The sequence below is a fragment of the Miniopterus schreibersii genome (assembly GCF_964146895.1).
Source record: "Miniopterus schreibersii genome assembly, chromosome: 10".
NCBI classification, from domain to species: domain Eukaryota; kingdom Metazoa; phylum Chordata; class Mammalia; order Chiroptera; family Miniopteridae; genus Miniopterus; species Miniopterus schreibersii.
This window is the reverse complement of record NC_138110.1, coordinates 20,223,733-20,241,264: the sequence shown is the minus strand read 5'-3', so window position 1 is coordinate 20,241,264 and position 17,532 is coordinate 20,223,733. Positions and strand designations below refer to the sequence as shown.

At 38.5% G+C, this 17,532-nt stretch overlaps 1 protein-coding gene across 1 annotated transcript in view; it reads right to left on the bottom strand.

Annotated features, from left to right (window-relative positions):
* Positions 1 to 592: 592 nt before the first annotated feature.
* CFAP53 (cilia and flagella associated protein 53) overlaps positions 593 to 17,532 on the bottom strand; it is a 24,512-nt gene continuing 7,572 nt past the window's right edge. The window contains exons 4-8 of the mRNA XM_081149348.1: positions 12,007 to 12,310; positions 9,817 to 10,035; positions 6,540 to 6,756; positions 4,587 to 4,689; positions 593 to 2,373 (exon numbers count right to left, since the gene is read on the bottom strand). Coding sequence (XP_081005474.1) covers positions 2,145 to 2,373; positions 4,587 to 4,689; positions 6,540 to 6,756; positions 9,817 to 10,035; positions 12,007 to 12,310 — 1,072 coding nt within the window. The 3' untranslated portion in view covers positions 593 to 2,144. The remainder of the gene's footprint in view (positions 2,374 to 4,586; positions 4,690 to 6,539; positions 6,757 to 9,816; positions 10,036 to 12,006; positions 12,311 to 17,532) is intronic.

Here is a 17,532-nt window from a genome sequence, read left to right as displayed (position 1 = left end):
GATTGAGCATCGATCCACGAACCTAGAGATCACGATTCGATTCCCGGTCAGGACACATGCCTGGGTTTCAGGCTCAATCTCCAGTGGGAGGCGTGCAGGAAGCAGCCAATCAATGTTTCTCTCTCATCATTGATGTTTCTCTCTCTCTCTCTCTCCCTCTCCATTCCTCTCTGTGAAATCAATAAAAACATATTTTTTAAAAAAAAAGAAAGAAAGAAAAAGGCCCAAGTTGGGTAGCTCAGTTGGTTAGAGAATCTTCCTTCCTTCCTCTCTCTAAAATAAATAAATACAGCCTGGCCAGGTGTGGCTCAGTGGTTGAGCACTGACCTAGGATCCAGGCAATCGGGGTTCGATTCCCGGTCAGGGCACATGCCCGGGTTGCAGGCTCGATCCCCAGTTGGGGGCATGCAGGAGGCAGCCGATCAATGATTCTCTCATCATTGATGTTTCTCTCTCTCTCTCTCTCCCTTTCCTTTCCTCTCTCTGAAATCAATAAAGATATATTTTTTAAAAAAATGAATAAATACAAACTTAAAAATTTTTTAAAAAGATGAACAGCATAATTTGACAATACTGTTATTGTTACTTTTTTAAAAATTGCTTTAATCTTCCAAGTACCACATTCTTTGGTATAGTTATACTAAATTGGGGGTAGGGAAGGACATTGGTTGGACAGGCATACTTTTCAGTTATTTTCTAGTCACCAAAATAACCCAAGTTTACAAAAAGAATGAAAGAGGTACATTACGCTATACCTCTTAGAAGTTAAAATAATTATAAGAAAATTTTATGAACTACTTTATGTGTTTAAATTAGATAACTTAGATGAAGTGAACAAATTTCTAGAAAAACACAAATTGCCAAAATTGACTCAAGAACTATAACAGAATAGACCTATATTGGTAAAAATATTAAATTAGGAATAAAAAATAATCTTCCTACAAAGAAAGTCTAGGTAGCATACCTGATCAGTTCTATCAAACATTTAAGCAAGAAATAATATCAATCCTTCCCAAACTCTCTTATAAAATAAAAGGGGAGGAAATACCTTTATATGGCCAATAGTATACCGATATCAAACCCAGACAAAGTCATCACAATAGGCCTAGTTCCAAGATATATAATAGACCAAGATCAACATAGTGGAGATATATATATGTGTGTATATATAATATATAATATATACACACACATATATACACACACACACACACATATATATATGAAATACAGCAACATATAAAAAAATATAAAGCATGACCAAATGGCATTTATCCTACATATGCAAAGTTAGTTTAGAACCTGCAAATAAATTAATGTAATACACCATATTATTAGAATAAAAACTAAAACCCAAAACTCTCAGAGAGCCTAGCAGACAATTTGCTTAAATAAATTTTAAATCTGCAGGGAGAATACCAATTGACCCCAAAAACATTTCTCTAAAAAGTCTACATCTCTAAAAACTGCTTTTGCAAATTGGCACTTGAAAGCAAAGTATAAAAATGTTCATCCCTTTTGACTCAGAAATCCCACTCGAGGGAATTAATTGATCCTAAGGAAATAATTCAAATGAATAGTGTTGTTACAGTGTAATTTATAGTAGTAACAAATTTGAAACAAAGGCCAATGTTTAATAAATTATAGTACACTACACTTCAGTAGAGTGCTATGTAGCTATTATACTTTGGAAATATATGTGAAGCAATATGGCAGTGTTTACAATGCAAAAATGAGTTTTCATATGAACATCCCTGAGAGAGTTCCCTGGAAGGAAACTCAAAGTGGAAATAATTAAAATGTTGAATGTTAGGAATATGAGCATGTTCACTTCTACCTTTTTTAAAACCAGTAAATGTACATATTTTACAGCACGCCCAAGATTCCCAGGCCTAAATCCCCCACAAAACAGGGTTAGCATTTTAGGCAGCAGATGGGATAAAGTCAGCAAGGTGAGGAAAATAACTGATATGAAGTAGATCATTCAGATTTGTAAGTCTGTGAAATTTAAAAAAGGAACACAATTATGTATCATTATGCAAACTCAGAGAAAAAGGAAGTTTATCTGTGAATTCAAAGGAACATATAAGCATATTGTAGTTAAAAATATTAAAAGACTGAAAAAGAAACTGATGTTTATGGAACTATGGTGGAAGCTTAATAGGGCATGCTCTCCGCATGGGATGGACATTTTGCAGCTGCACTCGATGGGCGGACAGGAGCTCCTGGATCTTGTCCTGGTGAATCTTGTTTGCTGCTATCCCTGCTTCCAGCTCTTGGCGTTCCTCTTCCTTCTGTGCTTCCCGGGCCCGCTGTTGGTAGGATATTTGCATCTGAAGTTGCTTCTGGTGTTCCTGGGCTAAACTGGAGCATCTATAGTATTAGAAATGTCAAAGTATAAAATTATAAAAGTAAGCGTTTGGATTTATTTAGGGCATTACAATTAAAATGTAATTGATGAAGTCAAATTAAAATTTGCATTAAAATTGGGGTGAGTGGGGAAGAAACATGTCAAATTCAATAATGTGTTCAATACATAATAATTAAGATAATTTTAGAACAAATATTTATTTTAGGGAGGAAAAATATCAAAATATTTACTGCCAAGTGGAGAGAGTCTTGGCCTCTTTCCATCCTCTCTCACTCCTCTCCAAGGCCTGGTAAAACTGGAAACAGGCTGGTCTGCCAGTTTCCCACTCTGCTGTCTATCAAAGGGCCAAGTCCCTACAGGGAAAGCCTGAAGTGGTATCATATTGCTGGTGACTAGGTGGGTAAGTTTGCTTCATTCTGTTCAGTATTAACTAGACAATTTCTTCCATAGACAAGCAACATTTTAAATATATAAGCCACATTTTAAAATTTATACTGTGAGCCCTGGCCAATGTGGCTAAGTTGGTAGGAGCATTGTCCCATATACCAAAAGGTCTCGGGTTCAATTCCCGGTCAGGGCGCATGCCCAAGTTGCAGGTTCAGTACCTGGTCCCCGGTCGGGGTGCATACAAGAGGCAACTGATCGATGTTTCTCCCTCCCTTTCTCTCTCTCTAAAAATCAGTGAGAACATATCCTCAGGTGAGATTTAAAATTTTTTAAATTTATACTGTGATTTTTTTATTGTGGTAAAAAACACATAACGTAAAATTTACCATCTTAACCATTTTTCAGTGTACAGTTTAGTAGTGTTAAGTATATTCACATTGTTATGAAATAGATCTCCAGGACTTTTTCATCTCGCAGATCTGAAACTCTATACCCATCAAACAACTAAAACTCACCTTTTTCCCTCCCCCCCAGCCCCTGGTGACCACCATCCTATTTGCTGTCTCTATGAATTTAACTATTCTAGGTATCTCATATAAGTAGAATCACACCATGCTTATATTTTAGTCACTGGCTTATTTCACTTAGCATAATGTCCTCAAGGTTCATCCATGTTATAGTAGCATGTGTCAGAATGTCCTTCCTTTTTAAGGCATAATAATATTCCATTGTATACATATGTCACATTTTGTTCATCTATTCATCTGCTAACAGACATTTGGATTGTATCCACCTCTTGGCTATTGTGAATGGTGCTGCTATGAACATGGCCGTGCAAATATCACTTCAAGGCCTTGCTTTTATTGTTTTGGACATATACCCAGAAGTGAGATTGCTGGGTCATATGTGGACAAAAAAGGAGTTCTATGGAAAGTAACCACACGGAGTGATCTGATCATAAATTCCTCAATGAGCAGGTCATGGTGGGTAGTCAAGGCCTAGGCACACAGGTCAAACACACTTTTGAAAGTAAGTGTAACCACCCTCATAATCTTGTTAAATATCCTGTAATCCTTGCTGTCTCTCACCCTCAGGTAACCTTCCTTATCTTCTCTCCTTTATTCCAAATGCATGAAAGAAACTGTGAAACTATCATTCTCTGGAGCATTTGAGATATTGCTTCCGGCAACTGTCTCAGTTTGGGCTCAAATAAACTCTTAAATTCTCTACAGATTTGGACATTTCTTATGTCAATAATATGACAGTTCTATTATTAATTTTTTGAGGAAATTTCATACTGTTATCCATAGCGGTTGCACCGTTTTACAATCTATAAGCCACATTTTTAATATGGGATTAAGTATGCCTGGAAGTTGTTGTGCGAACATCACAGAGTGCATTTATACAAACCTAGGTGGTGGTGTAGTCTATTATACACCTAGGCTATAAGCCTGGAGTTTGTGTATCCAAACATATCTAAAGAGAAAAGTTACAGTAAAAACACGGAATACAGTACGTTTCTCCTATTGGCAGCTCAGTAGTCCATTTACACCTGCATCACACAAATATTTGAGTGAGCTATGCTACTCCATTAAGAGAGCTCTGACAACACTAGGTGATAGGAGTCTTCCAGCTGTTATAGTCTCATGGGACTACCATCACATACGCAGTCTGTTGTTGGCAGAAACACTACATAGCACATGACTGTATGGATGTCAATGTCAGTAATGCAAGAATTACGGCACATGGTCCTCTATGTTCCAAATCTCCTTTTTTTGTTGCTGTTTTGTTTAGGTAGTAAATAATAATAAAGAAAACAAAATCATACCTTGCAAAATTCTCCTTCTCCTGTCGGTTAAGCTCATTGAGGCCTTCGTGTATGTGTTCCTGTTCCAGAGCCCGCTCTTCCTGTTCTTTCGCTTTTCGTTGCACTATGAAAGATGAAAGTAATTTTTGCTGACTTTTCTCAGACAAGACTTGCTAACATCTTTCTGGGAATCAATGCCATATTATTTTTAGAAAGGCAGAGCTCAGAATCACTAGGCTAGATCTTAGATCAATAAGGTAGAAGTCATCTCTGCTAAGGAAAGAACAGAGTTTAGGTTCATAAGTGCTGTGATCTACACAGGTTTTCTCTTAAAATTTTTTTTTGAGAGTCTACGGTCAGCCTTTTTCAAACCAGATTACCATAGAACAGTTCTCACTGTTCTCTTCTTGAGGACAAATAGTTCTATTACCCTTTATGTTAATGAGAGATTTTATTTATTACAAAATAAATATTGAAAAAAGTCTTAGTATAAATTAAAAGCTTTTATAAATTAAATAAGATAAATTGAAGCATCCCTGTAGAAAAAAAATGACAAAGAAAACAAACAGAGTTCACATAAGAATAAATACAACCAGGCAATATATACCTGAAATGTACATATCTTCCCAGATCCACTTATAGGAAATTATCTTAAACAATCATATATAAGCCAAAAAAAACTATTTACAGAGCTTTTAGGACAAATGTAATACAATCATCTGTCACTTAATCATGGTAACCTGCAATGCTAACGTAGTGGTAAAAAGATTCAAAACAATCTGAAGGTCAAATAAATTATGGTTCATTTTAATAATGGATTTCTAGGCAGCATTACAAATCTTATAATTGAAGAAAAAATAACCTGGAAAATGTTTATAATAAGTGGAAAATCCAGGCTATAATACAATACATACAACATGACCCTTACTTGTGAGGGTTAATTATATACATAGTAAAAATATTGGAGGGAAAGACATGAAGTTGTGATTAGTAGCTATTCCTGAGTTGGTGGAATTATGGCTGATTTTGCGCCCTTGTCTATAAGTGGTCCCAAATACTTAAACTTTGTATGTTTTGTCAATATATTCTGAAACATTTATCATTGGTGAATACAGAAATATTTTTAGTTTATAAGCTTTCTTCTCATTTTCCTAAAACTCCATCTAATACTAACTCAACAATTTTCAACTGCTGTTGTAATATGTGGAGTAGAGAATTAATCGATGGAACCAAAATGAGCTTTCTCTTGCAAAGACAACTAGTGTGAAGCCCAACAGCACCCTAACAGTGAGTCTGTCCACCTACTGCCTCTCCGGTCCACTGGGCTGGACATGGAATGGTGTGAATCTGAAGGTGTCAGTTCTACCCCTCTACAAATACTTTCTGTTGTAACCAAGCACTGTTTGAAGCTCAGGGAACACAATGGTGGGCTAAGACATGAGCGAGATGCAGTGAGAGCCCCGGAAAGAGGGTTTACTGTAGGTAGGGTGACACAGGGGGCCTCTCGAGGAGTGAGACATTTGAGCTGCCTTAAAGGATGTCCAGAATTTCTCAAGATCAAAAGCATCATAGGCAGAGAAAACTACCCAAGCGAAGGTTTGCAGGTAGGGAGGCACCAAGGCGCCTGAAGGAGAGAGAGGGACAGGTAAAGGGGGGGTGCATGTCTTTGCCCTGCCTTCTCACTCTCCTTGATAATCACTAAGGCACACAGGCCATTCAAAGGACATGCTGTTCCTTTAGCCTTGAGAATATCTCCCCTATGACTGCTCAGAGTCTGTGGGACATGAAGCTCTTCATCTCTTCATATTGTATGTGGTCACAATTAGTTAAGGTCTGCAAAGCAGGGATCTCGCCTTAATCCTTTCTATATTCCTCATCGTAGTTTACACATAACACCTACTTACTAAATATTCTGGTTGTTACTTACACTGAATTAAGGCCCAACTGAAATATAGTTAAAATTCATTTCCTTACGCTTTTCTTGAACTTGAAGCTTTCTTGTACACATGACCTCGTCCACGAGGCGTTTCCTTGCCTCCTTCTCAAGCCTCAGCTGCTTCTCCTTCTCCACCATCTTCTTTGCCTTCTCTTCCTCTAATAGCCGGTCCAGTTCTTTCTCCTGAGCATTTTCCTCCTCACGCCGCTGTGCCAAATACTGATAATACATCTTCTGTTCTCTTACCATATCTTCCTACACAATATAAAAATTACCGCATGTTGTTAAAACATTAGGTGTGATGATACTGAGGATATTTAAAAACAATCTTTTAGAGCTACAGTTTCAATGTTTTAGAACTACTACTGAAATTTTATAGATGAAATGTTATATTGAAGGTTTACTTCAAAATGTTTAGGGGTGTGGGGGAATTGGGTAGGGGCATAGATGAAACAGGATTGGCCACTAGCTGATGGTTGTTGAAGCTAGGTAAGGGACACATGGGGTTCTCTGTGCTATTCTTTGTACCTCTTTGAAATGTTTTAAAATACATTGTTGAATAAGTTAATTCAACACTATACCAAAAAGTGTTTCTTAAAGCAGTTTCCAAATAATTTGTTATACAGCTTTATTTTCACTTATTTTAATTTAGGTAGATGAAATCTTAGCCTGGTAAATAAAATAAGTCACTAATATTAAGCATTGTCTCTGCCTAGAAGATGCGTCAGTCATCTGATACTTTATAACAGCAATTCTCAATCTTAGCTACCCTTTGAAATAACCTAAGGAGCTTTTCTTCTCCCCTCCCCTCCCCTCCCCTCCCCTCCCCTCCCCTCCCCTCCCCTCCCCTCCCCTCCCCTCCCCTCCCCTCCCCTCCCCTCCCCTCCCCTCCCCTCCCCTTTTCTTTTCTTTTCTTTTTTCTTTTCTTTCTTTTCTTTTTTTTCTTCCCTTCTTTACTTGAGTTCTGGCTAAGAAAAATCACAGAGATAGAAGCTAGCCGTAGAAGAAATGGGCACAGGAAGCATGTTACAGAGGCAAAAGAAGGGCCCTTGGAGTTTTGGAGCTTATGAGAAAGAGAGAGACCAGGAAAATGTGCCAGAGGGGAAAGGGGATGAGAAAAGCACAGGTGAGGGGGGAGAAGGAAGAGAGAAGGGAGAAGGGAGAAGAGAGAGGGCACTCATGCTGCCAAGCCATGCCCACCTGGGGAGCTTTAAAAAGTACTAAGGACTGTTTCTCACCTCCAGAGATTTCTATCTAATGGATAGTTTTGTTTTATTTTGTTTTTAAATGTGTTTTTACTGATTTTAGAGAGAGAGGAAGGGTGAGGGATAGACAAATAGAAATATTGACAAGAGAGAAACATGGATCAGTTGCCTCCTGCGGTTCCCCTACTGGGTATAGAGTCCACAACCCAGGCATGTGCCCTGACTGGAATCAATCCAGTGACCTCTTGGCTTATGGGTCAACACTCAACCACTGAACCACACTGGCTGGGCTAATGGATAGTTTTTAAGTTCTCTAGGTGATTTTAATGTACAGCTAAGGTTGTGTACTGGGCTTTATAACAAAGACATTTCAGTTTACTTCTCCATATTTCATGGTTTTATATTTGTGCTGTTCCATCCAATCTCTGATCTGATCTCTTTTGAGAAAATCATAATCTGAGGTAGGACTAGCAAAGTGTGAGGGTGTAGCTGCACTATCACAAGGGCTTGTATACATAGTTTCATTCTTACTTAGGAATAATTGAACAAGAGAAGAGCAAAACTTATACTCTTAAAACTAAGAAATGTTATTGAAATAAATTAAAGAAGACCTAAAATAATGAAAAGACATCCTATGTTCATGGATCAGTAGACAATATTGTTAAAATGGCAACTGTCCTCAAATTGGGCTAGAGATTCTAAACAATCTCCATCAAAATCCCATTGTCTTCTTTGCAGAAATCAATAAACTGATCCTAAATTCATATGGAAATGGAAGGGAGCCAGAATAGTCAAAACAATTTGAAAAAGAACAGTTATAGGATTCACATTTCCTGATTTCAAACTTACTACAAAGCTACAGTGAAGACAACATATAAACATGTGACATAGCATAAGGATGGACATATAGATTAATGGCATAGAACTGAAAGTCCAGAAATAAACCCTCACATTTACTGTCAATTGATTTTTGACACAGGTGAAAGATATGGAGGAAATTTAAATGCATATTAGTTAGTGAACTAAGCCAATCTAAGAAGGCTATGTGGCCATGGTCAGGTAGCTCAGTTGGTTAGAGCATTGTCCCAATACACCAAGGTTGCAGGTTTGATCCCCGGTCAGGGCACATAAAGAAACAACCAATGAATGCATAAATAAGTGGAACAACAAATTGATGTTTTTCTCTCTCTCTCTAAAAAAAAAAAAAAAAAAAGAAAAAAGTCAATAAAAAGGCTACCTTCTTTATGATTCCAACTATATGACATTCTGGAAAAGGCAAAACTGTGGAGATAGTTTTAGCCCAGTGAAACTACTCTGTATGATACTGTCATGGTGGATACATGTCATTATACATTTGTCCAAACACATAGAATGTATAACACCAAGAGAGGACTTATGTAAACTATGGACTTTGGGTGATAATGATATCAATGTAGGTTAGTTAATTGTAACAAATGTACCACCCTGTGGGGTGGGGAGGGATGCTGATAATGGGGGAGGCTTTGTATTTGTGGGGGAAGGAGGCTATGAAAAATTTCTGTATCTTCTGCTCAATTTTGTAGTGAACCTAAACTGCTCTTAGAAATAGTCTACAAAAAAATAGTACTATAGGAAAAGTATGAAACCTTTAAGAGTTCAATACAGATTTCAAAGGAATAGACAGCTAAATGAATACTGGGAATGCTTTTCTCTACTCCCCTTGCCTGACAAAACTTTACATATTCTTCAAAGTCCAACTCAAACTTTAGCAGTGATGTCCTCCCCAACAACTTCCAGGCATACTTAATCCCTCCTCTTCCTGAGATCCCATCCTGCTATCACACTGCTAACACCATGTGATAGACTAGGAGTTCTCAAAATTCAGTGACCAACTGAATAACCTGGGGGAACTTGTTAAAACACAGATTTCTTGCCCCTGCCAGGATCTGGATTTATAGATTCTGATTCTGGAGCCTGTGAATTTTTATTTCTAACATTCTCCCAGCTGATGCTTTTGCCACACTTAGAGTAGCACTGTTATGATTCATTCTGCATGTGGCTGACTCCTGCACGATTGAGAGCTCGACATGGAATCTCATCTAGCATGTTAGACGCTGAATACATGTCTTACTTTTCTTTGCTTCTTTTTATCAGCCTCTTCCTTTAAGTCTTGCAGGGCCCTTTGCACGAGCTTCATGTTCAAGTCCTGCTCTTCTCTGTATTCCTGCTGAATGCGTTCTATCTTCTCTTGGAGGGCTTTTTGCAAAGTGGTCCTCATTTCCTGTTTTGTCTTCTGTTTCTTTAGCTTGTCCCGCTCATTCTCAAGTTTCACCTGAGCTTTGTCATCTTCCTAAGGTAGAAGAATAATGAAGATAATGCCTCAGTACAGTTGGACAAAACAAATTAATGCATTTCATACATACACCTGGATTCAGAGGAACTATAAGAAATAAAACTCGCCTTTTTATTGCTGAGTCAGCAGTAAGGTTTTGTGAAATTGCTCTACGTGTATTTATAAATAGTTGTCAAGTTCAAAATGCAGAAACATATAAAGAGCAATCATCTTTAAACCTAGTACCCATCACTCAGCACCACTCTCAACATTTCAGTGTACTGGCCTTCTAGACTTTACTCCTCTATGCACATCTACACATCTAGATTTGGGTACATTATTAAACAGCAATAGGAATCCAAAAATGGAAATGTGCACATCAGCTAATACACAAAACTAAATTTTTTTTTTTAATCCTCACCCAAGGATATTTTTGCCACAGCTTTTCAGAGAGAGTGGAAGGGAGAAAGAGAGAGAGGGGGAGAGAAACCTCGATGTGAGGGAGACACATTGATTGGTTGCCTCCCACATGCAAATCCTGACCAGGGCCAGGGATCGAGCCCACAACAGAAGTACGTGCCCTTGGCCAGAATCGAACCCAGGACCCTTTAGTCAGAGGGCCGAAGTTCTAACCACTGAGCCAAACCAGTTAGGGCACAAAACTAAATTTTAAGCATTTTGTTCTTTAAATTCTCCCATTCCTCTCATTTTCTTAGCTATCAGGCTGGCTTGATTGCCTGGCCAATCAAGCTGTTTTAACTGGGGCACCACTGCAGTTGGGCATTGCGGGTTTGGTAGAAAATTTGGGTGCGGTATAACTGAGGCATTAGTCCTCCTGCCAGAGGCAGCTGAACTCTCCTGGAGAAACAAGCACTTGCCCAGCTGTGACAGAAGATGACACAGCAATAGTGAGGATGGGATACAAATCCCAATTTGACTTAACTGAGATTCATAACAGCCGTGATTACTGGTTTGTAAGAGGGGAGTTATATATATTAGACTTTTCCACTAATGCCATGAGCAGTAAATCCAGATGAATTGTAAGGGTCAAATTTGATAAGTGAAAATACTCTGCAGTATCTAAGGAAAAGCAAAGGGTATCAAGGATGAAAGCCATACTTTTTTAAAGTAAGCTTGACCACATCAGAAGGGAGTAATCAGCCAAATCCAGACTATAAAATAGGAAGGGATGGGGTGGGGGGAAACTGTTCAAGATTAAGAGACCTAAAAGTAGTTTGCCATGTTTTGGTTTCGCTAGGATTGTTCTAATCTTACACCTATTGTGCCAATGTAATGAATTTATCACACCCCTTTCAATCTCAAGTGAATAATACATTGTTTCTAAAAGAGACTTATAACAACTATATTTGGATTCTGATTTAAATATCAAATAAGTTAGACAATGATGGTATAATTTTGATTCATTCACAACGGAGGCTATTGTGTTGGCTGTTGTCATTGTTTTATTTGACAATCTAAGGGAAAAGAAGTCAGCCCCGGACTAAACAGTCAGGTGTTGCATGTTTTAAAAATTCTTGTGGCACACTGGTTGAAAATTGCTTCAGTAGGGGCAGCAATCTTGCTGGAACAAGATTATTGATGTTGGTGGCCAGAGGGCCATGGTAGCTGTTGTATAGCACTTCTTCAGAGGATTTAGAAACTGTCAATTTACATATCAAAGAACAGGGGATGTTGCCAAATAGTCACTAGCCTTCCACAGGACTGCCAAAGATAATCCCATTTCATCCCCCCAAAAAAGACCACTGCCTTTTGCCTCATTTTTCAGATAAAGAAATTGAGTCACCGTAGTGAACTTGCCCTACGCAATGGGATGGCACTATTAGCTGGGACTTGAAATCCAAGGCTCTGACCGTGTTGTCCTGTGAACCAGCCCAGGTCATTAGGCAAACTATACAGTAACAGGTCTGCAAACTGTGTCCTATACCCACTGAGTTGATCATCCCATGACAAGCATTTTAAAAGGCCCACCAAAAAGCGTGCCTCCTCTTCCTTCAGCTGCTGCGCTGCCTGCCTTTGCGCCTTGATTTCAGTGATCTGGGCATTCAGTCCCAGGCGTGTGTTCTCCATGAGCTCTTTCTGTCTGCTCGCCTCTTTTGCTTCTCGCTTTTCCTTGGCTAATCGGTCTTCCTCCCAGAGCTTGGAGAACATCTGCTCTTCTACCAGTTTTTGCCTTTTCAGCTCCTCATTAAATGCAATCTGTGCTTTACGCTCCTCGCACACCTTCTTCTGATGGGTAGAAAACAATTCAATACGGAGCTCCTCACAGCATTCCCTGAAGGGAGAATTTTAAAAAGACAAAACCATGTCTTTCATGAAACACTGCTCTATTTAGACACATATCTGTACAGTCAGATCCTAAAGTAGAAAAAGTAAAAGATCTGGATGTAGGCCATATGAGCAGAGAAAACATGTGAGGGAGCAGCAGGGAGGCAGGCACCATGATGTCACAGACAAAATATAGGCACTGGGTCAGACAGACCAGGCTTGAATCCTAGTTTTGACATTTCCTGTGTGACCTTCAAAAACCTGACCTCTCTGCCTGACCGGGCATAGCTCAGTGGTTGAGTGTCGACCTGGGATCCAGGAGATCGGGGTTTGATTCCCGGTCAGGGCACATGCCAGGGTTGCGGGCTAGGCAGATGATCAATGACTCTCTCATCATTGATGTTTCTATTTCTCTCTCTCTCCTTTCCTCTCTCTGAAATCAATAAAGATATTTTTTTTAAAAAGGGTATTTAAAAAAAAAAAAAAAAACTTGACCTCTCTGAGCCTGTTTTTATCTGTAAAATAAATGTCTTTTACAGTTTTGGTAAGGATCAGAGATAATGGATGTGAATGCCTTGCAAATAATAGGGGCTCAATAAATGGTAACTATGATTATTGCTGTGGAGGACATAGAGGAGAGGTGGGTCCCTGCAGTATTACAAGTGGATTAGGCTTTGGTAGGGAGAGACCCCACATGCACATCCAAGGAAAGACCCAAGGGCAGAGTCAGCATATCACGGTGAAGCTTCCCTGTTGCCCCTGGACTCCTGGCAGGGCACCTGTCCACTGAAGGGGTCTGGCCAGAGCTGCCTTTGCAACCTGGACTGATATTACCGCTCAAGAGGAGATGCTCTCTCCATAGGTGTTTAGGCCTCACCCTTTCTTTCAGCCTTGGTCATTCAAATTTCTTTAGAAGCTCTTCACTGAGCCTGTGACACTCAACAATGTCTACAGTTTAGAATTAGTTAGGGACATTTTAAAAATCCTATTCCTCCCTTCTTCCCTCCCCTACTCCAGGACCAGACCAGTTACATCAGAACATCTGCGGGTAGGACACAGGCCTCTGCAGCTTTCCAGAGCACCTCAGGAGGTTCTGGCTACAGCCAAGTTGCGAGAACCTCTGACTGAAGGCAGTGTTTATAAACATCATCGCCCTGGTTTCTAAATCAAATTCAGCACCAAGAAGCTGAAGTTTGAAAATGGGCTCAACACAGAACTTTGGATGAAATGTTAATTGCTAAGACTGAAAGAAAGAATGAAGTCTAAACTCTCATGGCAAAAGTGGTCAATGCCTCTATTTTAATGATAATAATCATTGATAAGAAGGAAAACTTTCTGTCTGTGAGTGCTTTACATGGTACTTTCACACATAAAATCTTACTTCATCCTGACAAGTATCTTATAACTTAGATGTAGCAGCAAGAATTATCCCCATTTTAGAGTTAAAGCAATTGAAGCTCAGGAGCCTAAGTGTCTCCCCAAGCCACAGAGCCAGTAGTAGTAATATTATTAGCAACACTTACTGACCTTTTTATTTGCCAGGCATTGTTCTAAGCACTTTGAATGTATGAACTCATAATCTTCATAACAACCAATGTTGCAGTGAACATTATTGCAAGTTCATTTTCATTATTATTATCTCCAATTTACAGATAAGAAAGAGTACGTACAGAGCAGTTAAGCATCATAGGTAAGCTCATACATTTCATATGTGGTATTGCTGGGAGTGAAAACCTGTCAGGCTGGCCCTGGAGTTTAGGTTCTTTGGTACCTCATTGTAAGAGTCCATACATGTAAAGTGCTTAGAACAATGCCTGGACAGTAATCGACAGAGACAAGACTGCCCTCAAGTGTTCTGACCATGCACCCTAGGGTATTTGTTTAACAAAAATACCCCAAAACAAGCCCGGCCAGTGTGGCTCAGTGGTTGACCGTCAACCTATGAATCAGGAGGTCACGGTTCGATTCCTGGTCAGGGCCCAGGCCCAGGTTTCAGGCTCAATCTCCAGTAGAGGGAGCTGATCAATGACTCTCTTTCATCATTGATGTTTCTATCTCTTTCTCCCTTCCTCTCTCTGAAATAAATAAAAACATTTAAAAAACAAAAACAAACCCAGAACAAAACAAAGCCAAAACTGTCTACCTTAATCTAGGGTCCAATCACTCATTGTGTATAAATATAGGGCACTTAAAAAGAAAATCACAATGTACCAAAAGCATGCTCCATAAAAGAAATACTGATAAATTGGATTTCATCAAAATTAAAATTTTTTTCTCTATGAAACACCCTGTTAAGAGAATGAAAAAACAAGCTACAGACTAGGAAAAAGTATTTCCAAACCACATATCCTACACAGAAGACTCATCCAGAATACATAAAGAACTCTCAAAACGTAATAGCTAATCCAATTAGAAAATGGGCAAAAGATATGAAGAGACATTTCACCAAAGGGGATGATATACAGATGCCAAATAAGCACATGAACAGTTGTTCAACATCACCAACCTTTAGGGAAATATATGAATGGCTCATTGAAATTCATTTGCTAGTGTCCCCTTTGTCCCTCACAGCATCTCCTCCAGCAGCCAATAGGGAGTGTCCAAGTCCTACCGAGGACAGGTGGTAAGGCTAAACTTCAGAAAGGCCAGAAAATCCAAGTCTAATACTGTCTTGGTTACTACAAGCTTGAAAACCTAGTAAAATTATCTGTGGAACTCAAGTTACCCACCTTCAAGAAGAGGAATGGCAAGTCCCTTCCGGTCACATGCTTTACTGCTCTGGTTTTCTTCACTACCCTTCTTTAGCAGCATCCCAAGCCCTGAAACTTCCCATTCTCTTGAGTTTTAGCAGTTTAATTTACTTTGTTAGCAGGTGTATCTGCAATTTGTATGCACTATTCACTGCAATAGCTTACTTCTCCTTTGGGCCTCTACTAGGAAGATGTAAGGCAGACTGTATGATTAATAGCAACTTCATAGCAGAGAGAGAGGACATGGCAAAAGCTTTGTCTTTGAACCATGTCTTGATCCCTCCACATGCTTGGTTTTGCTCCTTTCTCACATCTGTTGACCTTTGGATTTCTCACCAATTCAAATTTCTTGCACTGCGAAAATTGAACTCTTGTATTCCTTCTGTAGTCTACCATACTTTAAACTCAGAGTTTACATTTTATTTTATCTTGTACCAATCTGTTCCTATCTAGAGTAACACAATATACAACCTGTCCCACTCATACTTGGTGGCCTGATAGCCTAAGTGACATTCATTTTTGGTTAAGCCAATCAATAATAATACCAATCCTTCTCAAACACTTCCAAAAAAACTGAATAAGAGAGAACACTTCCTAACTCATTTTACAAGGCCAGCATTACCCTGGCACCAAAGCCAGACATGGACGCTACAAAAAAAGAAAACCACAGGCCAGTATCTCTGATAAACACAGATGCAAAAATTCTCAATAAACTATTAGCAAACTGATAGCACATTAAAAGGCTCATACACCATGATCAAGTGGGATTCACCCCTGGGATTCAAGAATGATTCAACATATGCAAATCAATAAATGTGAATCACCACATTAACAGACTGAAGGATAAAATTATATGATCATCTAAACAGATGTAGAAAAGGCATTTGACACATTCATGATAAAAAAAACTTTCAACAAATTAGGCATAGAAGGAATGTAGCTCAATACAACAAGGCCATATATGGCAGGTCCACAGTGAACATTATGTTCAACAGTGGAAAGTTGAAGGCTTTTCCTCTAAAATCAGGAACAAGAATGTCCATGCTTGCCACATTTTCAACGTAGTACTGGAAGCTCTGTCTAGAGCAATTAGGCAAGGAAAATAAATAAAAGGCATCCAAAATGGAAAGCAAGAAGAGAAATTTTCTGTTTGCAGATGATATGATCTTATATATAGAAAATCCTAAAGACTCCAACAACAAAAACTGTTAGAAGTAATCAATGATTCAGTTAAGTTGCAGGATATGAAATCAACACACAAAAATCAGCTGCATTTCTATACACTAAAAACGAACTATCTGAAAGATAAATTTATAAAACAATCCCATTCGCAATAGCATTAAAATAATAACATACTTAGGAATAAATTTAACTGAAGGTTAAAGATCTGTACGCTGAAAACTGTAAGACACTGGTGAAAAAAATGAAGATACAAATAAATGGAAATATATGCCTTTATCCTTGGATTGAAAGACTTAATATTGTTAAAATATCTGTACTACCCAAAGTGATCTATAGATTCAAGGCAATCCTTATCAAAATGGCATTTTTCAAAGAAATAAAAAAACAATCCTAAAATTCAGATGAAACCTCAAAGGACCCCAAATAATCAAAACACTCTTAAGAAAGAAGAAATCTGGAGGCTTATGGTGACAGAAGATTTGGCTTTGGGTGGTAGGCAAACAGAACAATATACAGATCTTGTATCATAGAAATCTACACCTGAAACCTATAATGATCCTATTAATAATACAATAAATTTAATTTTAAAAATTTAATTTAAAAAACCCTATATAACAAAGCTATAGTAATCAAAACAGTATGGTACTAAACTAAATACAGATAAATGGAACAGAATAGAAAGCCCAGAAATACACCCACACATTTATGGTCTACAAGAAGGCCAAAAACACACAATGGGAAAAGGACAGTTTCTTCAATAAATAATCTTGGGAAAACTGGATATCCACATGCAAAAAAATGAAATTGGACTCCTATATATACCATTTACAAAAACTAACTCAAAATGCCCGTGTTGGTATGGCTCAGTTGGTTGGGCATCATCCTGTACAAAGGGCTACTGGTTTGATCTCAGTCAGGGTACATACCCAGGTTTCACACTCAGTCACCAATAGGGGGTGTGCAGGAGGCAGCCACATCAATTTTTTCTCTCTCTCTCCCTCTCCCTTCCTCTCTCTAAAAATCAATTTAAAAAAATTAACTCAAAGTGGATTAAAGACTTAAACATAAGACCTGAAACTGTGAAACACATAGAAGAAAATATAGGAGAAAAGCTCCTTAACGTTGATCTTGACAATGATTTTTTCGGATATGACACCAAAGGCACAAGCAACAAAAGTAAAAATGAGTGGGACTACAAACTTAAAAGCTTCTGGACAGCATAAGAAGCCATCAACAAAATGAAAAGGCAACCTACAGAATGGGAGAAAATATTTAAAAACCATCTATTAGATAAGGG